This window comes from Salvelinus alpinus, chromosome 12 (genome assembly GCF_045679555.1).
Source record: "Salvelinus alpinus chromosome 12, SLU_Salpinus.1, whole genome shotgun sequence".
Taxonomy (NCBI): domain Eukaryota; kingdom Metazoa; phylum Chordata; class Actinopteri; order Salmoniformes; family Salmonidae; genus Salvelinus; species Salvelinus alpinus.
The window spans coordinates 32,984,773-33,002,287 of NC_092097.1; the positions used below are offsets into that span (position 1 = coordinate 32,984,773).

The 17,515-nt window shown below is 44.5% G+C and overlaps 1 protein-coding gene across 2 annotated transcripts in view; it reads right to left on the reverse strand.

The window, feature by feature from the left end:
* Positions 1-17,273, reverse strand: part of LOC139535912 (transmembrane protein 198-like) — a 39,571-nt gene extending 22,298 nt beyond the window's left edge. The window contains exons 1-2 of one of the 2 annotated variants that reach the window (XM_071335862.1): positions 16,792-17,273; positions 2,447-2,711 (exon numbers count right to left, since the gene is read on the reverse strand). In XM_071335862.1, the coding sequence (XP_071191963.1) occupies positions 2,447-2,588 (142 nt within the window). In that variant the 5' untranslated portion in view covers positions 2,589-2,711; positions 16,792-17,273. Of the gene's footprint in view, positions 1-1,709; positions 1,743-2,446; positions 2,712-16,791 lie in introns of those variants that run through there. The other variant, XM_071335863.1, reaches the window with a different exon arrangement.
* Positions 17,274-17,515: the final 242 nt, after the last annotated feature.

Genomic DNA, 17,515 nt, shown 5'->3' on the forward strand with positions numbered 1-17,515 from the left:
ATGGTGAAGGAGAGAGGAGAGGGGTAGAGAGAGGGAATGGTGAAGGAGAGAGGAGAGGGGTAGAGAGAGGGAATGGTGACGGAGAGAGGAGAGGGGTAGAGAGAGGGAATGGTGAAGGAGAGAGGAGAGGGGTAGAGAGAGGGAATGGTGAAGGAGAGAGGAGAGGGGTAGAGAGAGGGAAATGGGAAGGAGAGAGGAGAGGGGTAGAGAGAGGGAACGGTGAAGGAGAGAGGGGAGGGGTAGAGAGAGGGAATGGTGAAGGAGAGAGGAGAGGGGTAGAGAGAGGGAATGGTGAAGGAGAGAGGAGAGGGGTAGAGAGGGAATGGTGGAGAGAGTGGAGGGGTAGAGAGAGGGAATGGTGAAGGAGAGAGGAGAGGGGTAGAGAGAGGGAATGGTGGCGGAGAGAGGAGAGGGGTAGAGAGAGGGAATGGTGAAGGAGAGAGGAGAGGGGTAGAGAGAGGGAATGGTGAAGGAGAGAGGAGACGGGTAGAGAGAGGGAATGGAAAGGAGAGAGGAGAGGGTAGAGAGAGGGAATGGTGAAGCAGAAAGGAGAGGGGTAGAGAGAGGGAATGGTGAAGGAGAGAGGAGAGGGGTAGAGAGAGGGAATGGTGAAGGAGAGAGGAGAGGGGTAGAGAGAGGGAATGGTGAAGGAGAGAGGAGAGGGGTAGAGAGAGGGAATGGTGACGGAGAGAGGAGAGGGGTAGAGAGAGGGAATGGTGAAGGAGAGAGGAGAGGGGTAGAGAGAGGGAATGGTGAAGGAGAGAGGAGAGGGGTAGAGAGAGGGAAATGGGAAGGAGAGAGGAGAGGGGTAGAGAGGGAATGGTGAGAGAGAGTGGAGGGGTAGAGAGAGGGAATGGTGAAGGAGAGAGGAGAGGGATAGAGAGAGGGAATGGTGAAGGAGAGAGGAGAGGGGTAGAGAGGGAATGGTGGAGAGAGGAGAGGGGTAGAGAGAGGTAGAGAGGGAGAGAAGTAGAGAGAGGGAATGGTGAGAGAGAGTGGAGAGGGGTAGAGAGAGGGAATGGTGAAGGAGAGAGGAGAGGGGTAGAGAGGGAATGGTGAAGGAGAGTGGAGAGGGGTAGAGAGGGAATGGTGAAGGAGAGTGGAGAGGGGTAGAGAGAGGGGATGGTGAAGGAGAGTGGAGAGGGGTAGAGGGAATGGTGAAGGAGAGAGGAGAGGGGTAGAGAGGGAATGGTGAAGGAGAGAGGATAGGGGTAGAGAGGGAATGGTGAAGGAGAGAGGAGAGGGGTAGAGAGGGAATGGTGAAGGAGAGAGGAGAGGGGTAGAGAGAGGGAATGGAGAAGGAGAGAGGAGAGGGGTAGAGAGAGGGAATGGTGAAGGAGAGGAGTAGAGAGAGGGAATGGTGAAGGAGAGAGGAGTGGGGTAGAGAGAGGGAATGGTGAAGGAGAGAGGAGTGGGGTAGAGAGAGGGAATGGTGAAGGAGAGAGGAGAGGGGTAGAGAGAGGGAATGGTGAAGGAGAGAGGAGAGGGGTAGAGAGAGGGAATGGTGAAGGAGAGAGGAGACGGGTAGAGAGAGGGAATGGAAAGGAGAGAGGAGAGGGTAGAGAGAGGGAATGATGAAGCAGAAAGGAGAGGGGTAGAGAGGGAGAGAGGAGAGGAGTAGAGAGATGGAATGGTGAAGGAGAGAGGGGTAGAGAGAGGGAGAGAGGGGGGTGAAAAGAAAACAATACTTATTTAAAGTTGTACTTCACTTCAATGGGGGGAGATTCAATAGCCTGAGGAATCTAACAGTAAAGAAATATGCAGGTGATAAGTTAGGGCTTAAAGATAAAGTTAAATTGCAGAGGCTAGGGCATCAGCAACTCTATAAATATTACAGAATATCGACTGTAAGCAATGTAATGCTGTATAAATGACCCTACAGTTAAAACTAAAAAGAGAGGCGGTGTAGAGGAGAAAGAAGCAATTGTGGTTATTAAGTTGGATTTGGTGAGAAAAATATGAATAAATAAAGTGTGTTTTACTCTATTTGTTATGATTTAAGGCCAGGCACCACACCCTAATATGATTATTGTTTTGCTGTAGATTGCAGGAAACGGCAGTTACAGGTGTTAAAAAATCAGCAGCACCACCTTGTTAAAAAATCCTGGGGAGAACCCTGCTGTATAACACATTAGCAGACATATGATACGCCTGAATACACATTCCTTATCCCCTGCTCTATTACATTGTTTGCGTCACAAATGGCACCCTATTCCCCACATATGGCTCTGTTCAAAAGTTGTGCACCATGGGCCTTGGTCAAAAGTAGTGCACCATGGGCCTTGGTCAAAAGTAGTGCACCATGGGCCTTGGTCAAAAGTAGTGCACTCTTATAAGGAATGGGGTTCCATTTGGGATGCAGCCCTTGTTATTGAAGATTTTGTTTACTCGTTGACGTGACGTGGTTGGGTTACGACTTGTGGTCTTGACCCCGTGGTGACCTTACCAATGAAGCAGTAGATGATGCCGAACAGGCAGCACATGGAGCAGATGACGGCAGGGATGACCTCATACTTCCTCTCGATCTCCAGGCTGCAGGCGTTCACCTCGGCCAGGCCCTCCCCTTCAGCCCCGTTAGGGTCTGTCATACTGGGGCTCCCTCCGACCGACCAGACCACCGGGGAGACAAGGAGGTGGTGGTGGTGGAAGGTTGGGACTGAAGGATAAGGAGTGGTGCTGTTATCTGAAGTTCATCAGAACAGCTTGGGTGCCTGTAACATGAAAGATAAATATCTGAGTAGGTCAGATTATCACAGGCCATCACAATGCGTTAACTCACAATGCAATAAAGTGGCTTACAGTATTTATTTGTCTCTGTTAAGACTTTAGGGCACAGTACTGGCAAAGAGGACTGAGAAGGCGTCTTGGCTCAACTTTAAATCTAGGGCTAGGTTAACAAACACTATCTTACCCACAAAATAGAGAACACAAAGTGGTGAGTTGCGAGACTCCATTGATGCTAACTGACACAAGTTTAACATAGTGCATGTAGGACACTCTAGAACCCCCCCTCCTCCTCACCCCTCCACCCCTGATTCCGACCTCTGACCCCTCACCCCCGCCAGTGTTCCCCGAGGCTTCAGGAGAAGTGTGAAATCTGCCGCCCATCTGTGACTTCTCCCTGGTGACTCTGCATATAGGCTTGCCAGACCCTCCATATGCTGCTAGCCTAGCCCCCCATGATAACCCACAGGACTGTATACCACACATATACCCTGTTGCCATGACTACAGTATCATGGGCGTACATAAACATGGACAACCACATACTACAGAGACATCCTGTAGTACATTAATGAAAAAAACTGTACCAAAAAGGCCTATAGACACCAGTACCGAGTACCGGAACGTCTTATAGAATATTGAATTATTGCAGTGTCTGTCTACTCTACTGTATTTTTGTAATTATGACCATTCTAATCAACATAGCAGCAGATGTCCAGTGTCCACTCAAACACCATCATTTTCAGTGAGCATATTCAACACTGATTTCATATCAACAGCAAACACCAACTCAAGTTTACTGGGGTCCACGTTTTTTTTTTTTTTACAACTCTCCTAAATTGAACTTGAGGTGTCAATGTCAGGCATTTAAAATAGGCTATGTAGTAAAAATGTCTGGGTGAAAGTAAATGTCTATACTAAAAGCAGGGCTACTACGGACATCGAGTGGTGCTAGTGAAGGGTTAATCAGCCTGTTGGGGAGGATGTGTAGGGCTCATTGCTCAGGGTGGGCTGCTCTCTCTGGGGCTGCTGGCCAGCCTTCTTTATGATCTCACCCCAGTTCTGATCCGATTACAGCAAACTCACGTTTCCAGGCTCAGGAGAAAAACAGTAACCGAGCTGGGTGCCTGCTCTCCTGATCTGCTCTTTCACTTCTCAGTCCCCCCCTCCCTCCATTCTCCCAAACTTCTGCTTTTAACCCCCCCCCCCCCCTCTCCGTCTGAGATACATTATGACCTGGCCATGACATGGAAAGAATGAGGGCCCGTTGTAAAGTAGCTCTCTGGTTCCCTCTCTTTTTCCAGAGCTAGAGGAAGAGTTCTCGCTTCATTCACTCAGTCCTTCATGTGTCTGCCTCTCTGTCTCAGCCAGATAGAACAGAGGGGACTGTCTCACTTGTTTTCAAAAGGCCAAGGACAACTCAAGACAAATGATCTAGCCATCTGAGCGCTCCACAGTCCCACTGGTCTGCTGTGTCTGTGGCACGACTTTCCAAGTAGGTCTGAGAAGCCAGGACAATGAATGCTTTAGAATGAGACTGAAATCTGATATACAGAAGTCATACAGTATTTAGTCTAATAATGTGCGGTGCAGTAACACCCTTATTGAAAGCATTTCACCTTGAGGTTATAGTATGGACTTCTCTTTCATCATATTCAGTTATGATGACATAACTGAATGATGACACTTTTATTGAAGTTCATGCCAAAAAAACATCCTCTGTGTCACGTTCTGACCTTAGTTTTGTTGTTATGTCTTTGTTTTAGTATGGTCAGGGCGTGAGTTGGGTGGGTAGTCTATGTTCCTTTTTCTATGTTATTCTGTTTCTATGTGTTTGGCCTAATATGGTTCTCAATCAGAGGCAGGTGTCAGTCGTTGTCTCTGATTGGGAGCCATATTTAGGTAGCCTGTTTGTTATTGTAGGTTGTGGGTGATTGTTCCTGTCTGTCTGTACCATACAGGACTGTTTCGTTTTCGTTCGTTCACTTTGTTCAGTGGTCTATTTTCTTTATTAAAATATGGACACTTACCACGCTGCGCATTGGTCCTCCAATCCTTCCTACTATTCCTCCTCAGAAGACGAGCGTTACACTCTGATTGTGCAAGACAGAGCTTTTGCAAACTATCACATATATCTGTTTACAGTCAAAATTCTACTCAAACTTCACCATTCAGCTGGACCAAAAACAGGAATAGGAGAAAGTTTGAAGAGCAAGGGAAAGCTAAGATAACTGCTCACCTCTGAAGACATTAAAAAGTGACTGCAAGGGTGTTGTGGGTAATCCATCAAGTTGCACAACTTGTTCATCCGACCGCACACACACACCAACTCTCTCCCACGTCCATGTGTCTGTCCCCACATTGTCCCTGTGTGAGTCACAATGGTGGCCAGTGTGTGTGTGAGGCCTGGAGTTCGTGCCGCTCAGGGAGAATGGTGACATTATGGGGCGGCACAAAGGCTATAAGCCCCCTGCATTGACCTCTACTGGCACACACAGCAAAGCATGCTGGGAGATAGGGCATATCACATAGGGATGGAGGGACCCAGGGAAAGGAGGCGGTGTCTGAGTGTGTATGCCAATCACTTCCTCCTTATCTGGTGAGAATAGCTGAGAATATCAGCCTTCTGGACAGCTACCAGCTAGACCCCCATCTTCTAGACCCCTTTATCACACTGGGCACAGACGTGAATTCAACGTCTATTCCACATTGGTTCAAGTTAATTTCATTGAAATGACATGGAAACAACATTGATTCAACCAGTGTGTGCCCAGTGGGATCCTTCATCCACCCACACGCTCACGTGGCTCCATGTTTTGTCTCGGAGCTCAAGGCACAGAAGTAGAAGTTGAGAATTACTCTCTTTCAATACATTTTGATTAAGTACATCTTGAATGACCTCATTCCAATATTTCTGTGTGTGTTGTCATGACAACAGGTAAAATAAGGTTGCTGCTAGTGCTGTATATGTAAATATAGTCACACTTATAGATGACTGAGTATGTTGGTATGATTTGGAACAAATTGCTTTAGAATGTTGCCTAACACACTTGCTTGACAAACACCATGGATGGATGGAGGGAGGGGTGGGGGGGTGGGAGCTCAAGCCTCAACAGCTGAGAGACAGGCAGAGCCATGCCCAGGTTCCCCACATAGCTAGTTTGGATGGGTTTCATTAACCACTGATGGGGGTGCGGGGTTGTGAGAGAGGTCAGGGATTCCAAGGGTGCTCTGACTTTAAGGCAGAGGGCAGCTGTGAACTAATCGTTACAGCCCAGCTGTATGGTGGCACAACTTGGCACAGTGGGGTATGCGAGACTGTGCCATTTGCCATGGTCTCCCCCTAACTGGGCATGATGCCTGTTGATCTACAGCTCCACCCCCCACCCTTATAGCTGCAGCTATAAACCTAATTCTCTATGATTCCAAATGCCAAACACCGTGCCCAATGTGTCCTGCCCGCAAATTTTTTTGTGTGGTCAAATAGGTGAAACACGCTTAAGAGATAGATTTGCCAATCCTCCTGAACTTGAATAACCCCTCTCACTGACCTGTCCAAACCATTACCAACCAAACCCTGTCCTTAAATATTTGTCATGAAATCAAATAGACATCAAATACATGTTGATATATGGTGCAATGAGACATCTTCCATTTTGTTTCTTATGAAGTAAAATTGCTGCACTTTATACACCTTGTCGTTACTAAATACACCTTGTCGTTACTAAATACACCTTGTCGTTAGTTAGTGAGGAATGCTAATCAGATTAAAGGCAGTCCTGAAGAGTTATGTAAATGGGGGTTTTGAGCAGAGAGAGAAAAACTGAAAGACCTGCTGCATTTGATAGCTCATTTGGCTGGGAAATGAAGGGACAAGACTCGTTTGTCATCTCAGCTCATCTCAAAAACAGGGAGCAAATGAGATGCACTCCACATGATATGTGACAGTGTTTGAAAGTGGTCTACTGAGAGACAGCCACAGACAGCCTCCCTTTTATCTCTTAAAAGGCAAAGAATTGACACTATGTTGTATTGAGGAGGAACATAAATACCATGGTTACAAGTCATTAAGTGCATTTCAACAGATTTATGATCATGACTAGACCACTATGGTAAAATCACAGATCTATGATAACCTTTACATTTACATTTACATTTAAGTCATTTAGCAGACGCTCTTATCCAGAGCGACTTTACTCATCCATGCTGACTAACGAAGGAAATTATGAATCTGAAGATGAAACGAGTCATAAAGACATCCTTAATTATTTTTGTATTTTTATTTAACTAGGCAAGTCAGTTAAGAACACATTCTTATTTACAATGGCGGCCTACACCGGCCAAACCCGGACGATGCTGGGCCAATTGTGGGCCGCCCTATTGGACTCCCAATCACAGCCGGTTGTGATACAGCCTGGAACCAAACCAGGGTGTCTGTAGTGACGCCTCTAGCACTGAGATGCAGTGCCTTAGACCACTGTGCCACTCGGGAGCCCTTAAACCTCATCTACACTCCTTCCACATCCTCACATCCAGACATTTTTATTAAGTTGGTGATAAAGTCACAGCTCGCCACCATTCTCTCTCTCAGCCTGTCTCTGTATCATTTCTCCTCTAAATCTCTGACCAGTGCCTCTCAAACAACACTTTGTTCCTCAAGAGTGAATGGGGGGACCTGCAATGATTTTGGCACTGCCGCACAGTCTCCTACTCCCCTCCCTCCATGCCTCCAGTCTTTCTTTAGCCAGGCTTGGACCGAGAGCAGAGAGCAGAGAGCTCTCGGTCCAAGTTCTGGACCAGGCTCTGGACCCAACAGTGCTCTTCAAAGAGAGAGAGAGGGAGGGAGGGAGAGAGCGAGAGAGAATGTAGTCTGTAACCCCTTCAGAGACCAGTAATTACAGAGTGAGAATATATAGAAAGTGATTTTAGGGGCAGTAAGTTTACGACAAAGCCTAACACTGACATGAACTCTAAGACCATACACACTGACCTTTCTAACATGTGCAGATGTGCCAAAATAACAAACCTCTAAAGTCATCATAAAAGATAATACATCACTATCAAACCCCCCAAACCATCTACCTCCCAATCACCATGGAGGAAAAGTTATGGTCACGTTTCTCCTTTCAACTCCAATGTAGTCTATAGGCCTACATTTCTTCACTTACAGACACGCAAACAACTGTCTCTGATGGCAAGCACACATCTTTTATATTATGTCTGAATGAGTATCCAGGAAACCAACTGTTTAACACATGGTTTAACATACTGTATATCCTTTTAAATATTGTAATAGTTTTATCAGTCTCAGAAAGAGATCCTATTCTCCCTCAAGCCCTTCCACTCCATGCCTGCCTTTGTGAAAGGCCCAAACAATGGAGGCCTTTCAACTCTGATTGTAGAGAGTTCCTTACAAAAAAATGAGAAAAAAACAGTAAGTAGAAGAACAGAGAAACAATGAGAGGCCTTTTCGAGAGGCAGTCACATGTATGATACACATGTAGACACACACCCCTATTTCCATGCACACTCACACAACAGACCCACAAACGTCACGCACACACACACTCATCCAAATATAACAACTCCAATCCACACATTATAATCATCCCCACCATGCACATTGACAATTCCGTGTTTGTACAAATGGGGATGCCTTTTTCTAGAGACTGACAATGTCAATGTAGTTCAGAGAGCCAGAAATGCCACCGACCTCCTTAATAATTGCATTCAGTTGTTAAATAGCCTACAACAAAATAAATGGGCTGGATAGTAAATGTAGTCTGTGGTGGAAAAAGTAGCCAATTATCAGACTTGAGTAAAAGTAAAAGGTACCTTAAAAGAAAATGATTAAAGTAAAAGTGAGTCACATAGTAAAATACTACTTCAGTAAAAGTTTTAAAGTATTTGGTTTTAAATATAGTTAAGTATTAAAAGTATAAATCATTTCAAATTCCTTATATTAAGCAAACCAGATGGCACAATGTGTTCATTTTTTAATTACGTATAGCCATGGACACACGCCAACACTCAGACATAATTTACAAATGATGCGTTTGTGTTTAGTGAGTCCGCCAGATCAGAGGCAGTAGAGATGACCAGGGATGTTCTCTTGATACGTGTGTGAATTGGACCATTTTCTTGTCATGCTAAGCATTCGAAATGTAACGAGTACTTTTGGGTGTCAGGGAAAATGCATGGAGTAAAAAGTACATTCTTTTCTTTAGGAATGTAGTGAAGAAAAAGTTGTCAAAAATATAAAACGTAAAATAAAGTACAGATACCCCAAAAAACAACTTATGTAGTACTTTGAAGTAATTTTAATTAAGTACTTTACACCACTGAATGTAGTGTACTTTACATTACACAGAGTAAAAGAGTGATGGGGGTCTTTATGAGAGCAAACATCGAATGCAAGAATTATGTCTACACGTCACACGGTTTAGAACTAGCAGACTATAAGAAACAAATTGGACATATAGTGTCATTACAAAGCCAGACTAGGCTATACAGGGAGTGGAGTGTGATGGAGTCACTATGAACACAAAAACAAAGGAGTGGAGTGTGATGGAGTCACTATGAACACAAAAACAAAGGAGTGGAGTGTGATGGAGTCACTATGAACACAAAAACAAAGGAGTGGAGTGTGATGGAGTCACTATGAACACAAAAACAAAGGAGTGGAGTGTGATGGAGTCACTATGAACACAAAAACAAAGGAGTGGAGTGTGATGGAGTCACTATGAACACAAAAACAAAGGAGTGGAGTGTGATGGAGTCACTATGAACACAAAAACAAAGGAGTGGAGTGTGATGGAGTCACTATGAACACAAAAACAAAGGAGTGGAGTGTGATGGAGTCACTATGAACACAAAAACAAAGGAGTGGAGTGTGATGGAGTCACTATGAACACAAAAACAAAGGAGTGGAGTGTGATGGAGTCACTATGAACACAAAAACAAAGGAGTGGAGTGTGATGGAGTCACTATGAACACAAAAACAAAGGAGTGGAGTGTGATGGAGTCACTATGAACACAAAAACAAAGGAGTGGAGTGTGATGGAGTCACTATGAACACAAAAACAAAGGAGTGGAGTGTGATGGAGTCACTATGAACACAAAAACAAAGGAGTGGAGTGTGATGGAGTCACTATGAACACAAAAACAAAGGAGTGGAGTGTGATGGAGTCACTATGAACACAAAAACAAAGGAGTGGAGTGTGATGGAGTCACTATGAACACAAAAACAAAGGAGTGGATGCCTAGCCTCACCTACAGTGCTTTCAGAAAGTATTCACACCCCTTGTTTTCTTCCATATTTTGTTGTGTTACAGCCTGATTTTAAAATAGATTAAATTCAGATTTTGTGCCACTGATCTACACACAATAAATACCCCACGATGACAAAATTGTATTTTGTTAGAAATTTTTACAATGAACACAAAATTAAACGCTGAAATGTCTTGACTTTGAATGATTACCCCATCTCTGTACCCCACACATACAATTATCTGCAAGGTCTCTCAGTCGAGTAGTGAATTTCAAGCACAGATTTAACCACAAAGACCATGGAGGTTTTCCAATGCCTCGCTAAGAAAGGCACCTATTGGTATATAGGTTAAAAAAGGCAGACACTGAATATCCCTTTGAGCATGGTGAAGTAATTAATTACGCTTTGGATGGTGTATCAATACAATACAAAGATACAGGCATCCTTCCTAACTCAGTTGCAGGGGGGGTTGGGAAACCACTCAGGGATTTCACCATGAGGCCAATGGTGACTTTAAAACAGTTAGAGTTTAACAGCTGTGATAGGAGAAAACTGAGGATGGATCAACAACATTGTAGTTACTCCACAATACTAACCTAAATTACAGAGTGAAAAGAAGGAAGACTGTACAGAATTAAAATATTCCAAAACATGCACCCTATCTACAACAATGCACTAAAGTAAAACTACAAAAACTGTGTGAAAGAACATTTACTTTATTTCCTGTATACAAAGCATTATATTTGGGGAAAATCCAACACAGTTCCACTCTTCATATTTTCAAGCATGGTGGCTGCATCATCTTGGGACTAGGGAGTTTTTTGATAAAAAGAAATGGAATAGATCCAAGCGCAGGCAAAATCCTAGAGGAAAATCTGGTTCAGTCTTCTTTCCACCAGACACTGGGAGATGAATTCACCATTCAGCAGGACAATAACCTAAAACACAAGGCCAAATATACACTGGAGTTGCTTACCAAGAAGACAGTGAATGTTCCTGAGTGGCCAAGTTACAGTTTTGACTTGAAAATCTATGGCAAGACTTGAAAATGGTTGTCTAACAATGATCAACAACCAACTTGACAGAGCTTGAGGGGTTCTGGCACTTCAAGGTCAGCTCTGTCATTTACAGCAGCGCAGAGCAGTTCTTCCATTCCACCCAACATCTGTCTGGTGCCAGGGTATAATTGTACCTCCTTATGGTCTCTCCAATCCTAAAATACCTCCTTCGTGTACACTTCTAGGTTTCTCTGGCATCCCCTAAGCCAAGGGAAAACTACATCACCCAATACTTTGAGTCTCTCATGTTTGAATGGATGTTTGTGGATCTCCAAGACCCCAAAAACCCTACTATTCCTTTTGGATGCTCAGCTCGGTCAATGAGACTGCAGAACTATTAAACACTCAAATACTTTGACTGCCCTTACTAGACTAATGCTACAGGAGAAGACTCTCTCCATCTCCCGGCCTAACCCACAACAAGCATCTCCTCTTGCCAACAGGGTTCAACATAGACTATTTCCAGGCTCTTTTAACTGAGGGGGCTCATTTGTGGGAGATCCTAGTGTGTTCAGTGTATAAATACACTCTGCCAGTGCAGGACCAACACAGCACAGTACATTAGAGTATAGGCTACTCCAAGGCAGTATGCCTAAATCAGTCCTTGGCTTGTAGAGCAATGCCTGACAACCATGGGATATGATGGAAATCAGTTTAGTAACTCATTCAATCAATTTAATCCATTTTGAATTCAGGCTGTAACACAACAAAATGTGGAATAAGTCAAGGGGTATGAATACTTTCTGAAGGCACTGTATGTAGGCCTGTGCTTTTAAACAAAGCTAGCCTTGTTCTTCTGAGCTCATGTCCTATGAACTAGCTACTTGAAGGTCTGTGACACAAAGAAACTAGACAGTGAGACGGATTGAGTTGACCATGTTGGGATTATTGAGACACAGTTCAGAATGTAACTTGGTATTATAATCAATTTAATGCATCTGTTAATAAACATTCCATGACAAATATTGCTATCGTGATAGACTGCCCTTTTCTGTATAGACAAGGAAGTCTGCTCTGTGCATTCAGTTTTACTGTAACGAATTTAACATTGCAGACAGATACAGCAATAACATTACAGAGGCCAAAAAAACTGGGATATCCAGACCCAGAACAGGTCTATGAAGAGAGGTCCCTGGAAATGATAATAAACAAAAAGTTTGAGCATCTATCAATCACAGGACTTCTCCTGAAATAGCCTGATGCAGAGAACACATGAGAAAGGCTTGTCAGATCATGGAAAGTTAAACTTCAACAAACTTCCCATTCTAAATTATCTCAAAACTGTCAGCTCAGCAAAAAAGGGCCCAGATTTCGAACTGCATTACAGATCAACAGGACAGGGAGCATGCCTCGGAGGCTGCACTCTCCACCCTCCTCATTGATGGTATATACAGCTGCCCAAGCTTTGCAACAGCAGTCTTATTTACACACGACCCATCGTTGCCCCCTCGCTCCTCCTACAGATGAAGAGACGCTAAGCTAAAGTTGAGGCCTTTCAACTCTGACAGGTCACGTATTTGGCTGGACCATACGAGCCTTGGCAGGGTTGACCTCTGCTACCACAGCTGAGGGTCTCTTTATTTATTTCACCTTTATTTAACCAGGTAGGCCAGTTGAGAACAAGTTCTCATTTACAACTGCAACCTGGCCAAGATAAAGCAAAGCAGTGCGACACAAACAACAACAGAGTTACACATAGAATAAGCAAAGGTACAGTCAATAACACAATAAAGAAAACCTATATACAGTGTGTACAAATGGATTCAGGAGGTAAGGCAATAAATAGGCCATAGTAGCGAAGTAATTACAATTTAGCAAATTAACACTGGAGTGATAGATGTGCAGATGATGATGTGCAAGTAGAAATACTGGTGTGCAAAAAAGAAAAAAAGAAAAGAAAAACAATATGGGGATGAGGTAGGTAGATTGGATGGGCTATTTACAGATGGACTGGGTACAGCTGCAGCGATCAGTAAGCTGCTCAGATAGCTGATGCTTAAAGTTAGTGAGGGAGATATAAGTCTCCAACTTCAGCGATTTTTGCAATTGTTCCAGTCATTGGCTGCAGAGAACTGGAAGGAAAGGCGGCCAAAGGAGGTGTTGGCTTTGGGGATGACCAGTAAGATATACCTGCTGGAGCGCGTGCTACGAGTGGGTGTTGTTATGGTGAACAGTGAGCTGAGATAAGGCGGAGCTTTACCTAGCATAGACTTATAGATGACCTGGAGCCAGTGTGTCTGGCGACAAATATGTAGCGAGGGCCAGCTGACGAGAGCATACAGGTCGCAGTGGTGGGTAGTATATGGGGCTTTGGTGACAAAACGGATGGCACTGTGATAGACTGCATCCAGTTTGCTGAGTAGTGTTGAAGGCTATTTTGTAAATTACATTGCCGAAGTTGAGGATCGGTAGGATAGTCAGTTTTACGGGGGTATGTTTGGCAGCGTGAGTGAAGGACGCTTTGTTGCGAAATAGGAAGCAGATTCTAGATTTAATTTTGGATTGGAGATGTTTAATATGAGTCTGGAAGGAGAGTTTACAGTCTAGCCAGACACCTAGCTATTTGTAGTTGTCCACATATTCTAAGTCAGAACTGTCCAGAGTATTGATGCTAGTCGGGCGGGCGGGTGCGGGCAGCGATCGGTTGAATAGCATGCATTTAGTTTTACTTGCATTTAAGAGCAGTTGGAGGCCACGGAAGGAGTGTTGTATGGCATTGAAGCTCGTTTGGAGGTTTGTTAACACAGTGTCCAAAGAAGGGCCAGTTGTATACAGAATGGTGTTATCTGCGTAGAAGTGGATCAGGGAATCACCAGCAGCAAGAGCGACATCCTTGATATATACAGAGAAAAGAGTCGGTCCGAGAATTGAACCCTGTGGCACCACCATATAGACTGCCAGAGGTCCGGACAACAGGCCCTCCGATTTGACACACTGAACTCTATCTGAGAAGTAGTTGGTGAACCAGGCAAGGCAGTCATTTGAGAAACCAAGGCTGTTGAGTCTGCCGATAAGAATACGGTGATTGACAGAGTCGAAAGCCTTGGCCAGGTCGATGAAGACGGCTGCACAGTACTGTCTTTTATCAATGGCGGTTATGATATCGTTTAGTACCTTGAGCGTGGCTGAGGTGCACCCGTGACCAGCTCGGAAACCTGGAGTGTACGGTGGAGAAGGTATGGTGGGATTCGAAATGGTCAGTGATCTGTTTGTTAACTTGGCTTTCGAAGACTTTAGAAAGGCAGGGCAGGATGAATATAGGTCTGTAACAGTTTGGGTCTAGAGTGTCACCCCCTTTGAAGAGGGGGATGACCGCGGCAGCTTTCCAATCTTTAGGGATCTCGGACGATACGAAAGAGAGGTTGAACAGACTGGTAATAAAGGTTGCAACAATGGCTGCGGATAATTTTAGAGAGAGAGTGTCCAGATTGTCTAGCCCAGCTGATTTGTACGGGTCCAGGTTTTGCAGCTCTTTCAGAACATCTGCTATCTGGATTTGGGTGAAGGAGAAGCTAGGGAGGCTTGGGCAAGTAGCTGCGGGGGGTGCAGAGCTGTTGGCCGGGGTTGGGGTAACCAGGAGGAAAGCATGGCCAGCCGTAGAGAAATGCTTATTGAAATTCTCGATTATTGTGGATTTATCGGTGGTGACAGTGTTTCCTAGCCTCAGAGCAGTGGGCAGCTGGGAGGAGGTACTCTTATTCTCCATGGACTTTACAGTGTACCAAAACTTTTTGGAGTTAGAGCTACAGGATGCAAATGTCTGTTTGAAAAAGCTAGCCTTTGCTTTCCGAACTCACAGTGTGTATTGGTTCCTAACTTCCCTGAAAAGTTGCATTTCGCGGGGACTATTCGATGCTAGTGCAGTCCACCACAGGATGTTTTTTGTGTTGGTCAAGGGCAGTCAGGTCTGGAGTGAACCAAGGGCTATATCTGTTCTTAGTTCTACATTTTTTGAAAGGGGCATGCTTATTTAAGATGGTGAGGAGATTACTTTTAAAGAACGACCAGGTATCCTCTACTGATGGGATGAGGTCAATATCCTTCCAGGATACCCGGGCCAGGTCGATTAGAAAGGCCCCTCTAATGGGGGTGTGGAGTGTACAGTCAGTAAAGACAATAGAGTGGAAGACTATTCAACTCACTATGACACCACCAGTAGAAGTGTTTCCACAATAAGACCTGACGCCCATGACTATTATGGATAATATACACTCTGTCATCATGGGTCAGGGCTACATTAAGGCCGGACTCAACAGGGTGTCTCACCTCTCCTTTCCACCCTGACCCTATTTCAACCCTGGTCCTTAGCAGGGTTGACAGTTGACACCATTTGGGTTGAAAATCTCATCAACCAGTTTGTCTTTGAGTCACCCTAAGTTGAAAATGCCAGTGTGAAAATGGCTATTGGTGAACACCCTGGGATGGAGTTCCAATTTACCTCTCAGATCTACAGGTGGTGAGTGAAAGTAGACAATGAAAGGAAAGTAGTTCAGAATGATTACTTTTCTAACCAGACAGAACTAGGCAGTTACAATACTCCTGGAGACTGAGGATTATACGTGCCACCGAGGCTGACTCCTAAGGTCAAGACCAAGGCTCCTGATTGGAGGGACGATGAGTGCTTCAATACTAATTGAAAAACAGAATAACACAGTACACTACAGACCTTCAAGGACTAGGAGTTAAGTAACACACCCCAGCATTGACCGCCTGCTCTTTCCCCCTCATATGCCTCTCTCTCTCTGTAGCAGGGAAGGGCCCCATCACTGCATTTTCCCAGGGTGGTTTAGGCAAAGCCATCTGGCCCTAGCTAGCCGACTGGCTTTGGGGGGGCTTGCTAGGAGGGTGTAGGGGGGGGGGGAGAGCATTGAGGGGGTGTAACTAGAGATGACTCCTTTGCCACAGAGGGACACAAGCTATCATTACTACCCCCCCCCCCCCACACACACACATACAAAAAAACAAGGCACACCTCCACCAGTAAACACACTGGGCCACAAGGCCAAGGTTCTTTCATGTCCTGTCTGAGACTATGGTGGAGGGAAAATGGATGAAAACAAATAGAAAAAAAGAAATATGTGAAAATAACTAAGCATGTTTACAATGGGTGTTGTTTGTATGTAGTTGTATAGCTGTCAAGGACAAAACACATAACAATGCTTATCTGGTCAATAGGATCAAGGAGTGCACTTGTCTGACTATGATAACAATCGTTAAAGATAACAATCAATCCATTTCATGCTTTTCTCCATAAAATGGCTAATTGCCCAAGTTGTTTACATTGTTATCTTCTGTATAATAACCCAATAAGTTCTACTAAAAATATCTTGAAACAGAGCCCACACATTAATTGACTGGAGAGTGACATCAAAATGATATGATAAATTACTGAATGAATAATCCCAAAAAAGTTTAGCTTATACTTACTCTATGGAATTCATTATTAAAATCGTGTTTTTGCCTTCAAAACGGTGTACTAGTCACTAACACAAGTTTATGAGCATCCCACCCGCAGACTTTTTCAAACAGCAGCTCTTCTTCAGGAATTAACGTTACATTGATTGTTCAATTTCACGGGGTGATTCAGTTACATTGTATCTTTATTTTGTTTGAAGGAGCCTAAAGATCATAAATAGTATTGTCTGGGGTGCGAATAAAATCCATCATAGCCAATGATATGGCTGTAATTTACATCCTGTAAAGGTTCATCATTTATTTACACACTGTACAGAACACTTACCGACTGCGTTCGGCTACGTGGATCTGTTTTCCGTGAAAACTGTCAGGCATGAAGACAACGGAAAACAACAGAAAATCGAAGCAGCAGTGGAAAAACCGGTTCCAATGCACATAGGCTATAGTCACAGTGAGCAAAAAAAAGTTTTCCCTTCAATGTTTTAAGGACAAAAGTAGGTTATTCAAAATGAATCAGCCCCGCGTTCTCGTCATCTTCAAAAACTGTGTCTACAATTATAAATCGTTCTTTGCAGTCTCAACGGAGAAACTTAAGTTAGTTATTTCGGTTGATAACATAAGTTCCACGGCATTGTATTAAAAATCAGTTTGTCAGTTGGCTAGTTAGTCACGTCTGACAGAAGCCAGTTACAGCAAGCCAAATTGTTTGTCCTCCAACCCTTTTCTTTTACACACCTCCTCTTTCCCTCTTTCTGGCGTAGACTCTCGAGTTCTAAACTCATATAAAAAAAAGAGAAGGCCTATTATTTTTCTCCGAGAGAGTCCAACCTTTCTCTTCCCCCCCCCCCCCCCCCTCCTCTCCCCCCCCCTCTCTCCCCCCCCTCTCTCTCCCCCCCCCTCCTCTCTCTCCCCCCTCCTCTCCCCCTCTCCTCTCCCTCCCCTCCCTCGCCCTCCCTCCCTCTCTCCCCTCTCCCCCCCCCCCTCTCTCTCTCCCCCTCTCTCCCTCCAACTTTCAGCCAACAGCTGAAAACACTTGACATCATAGCCAA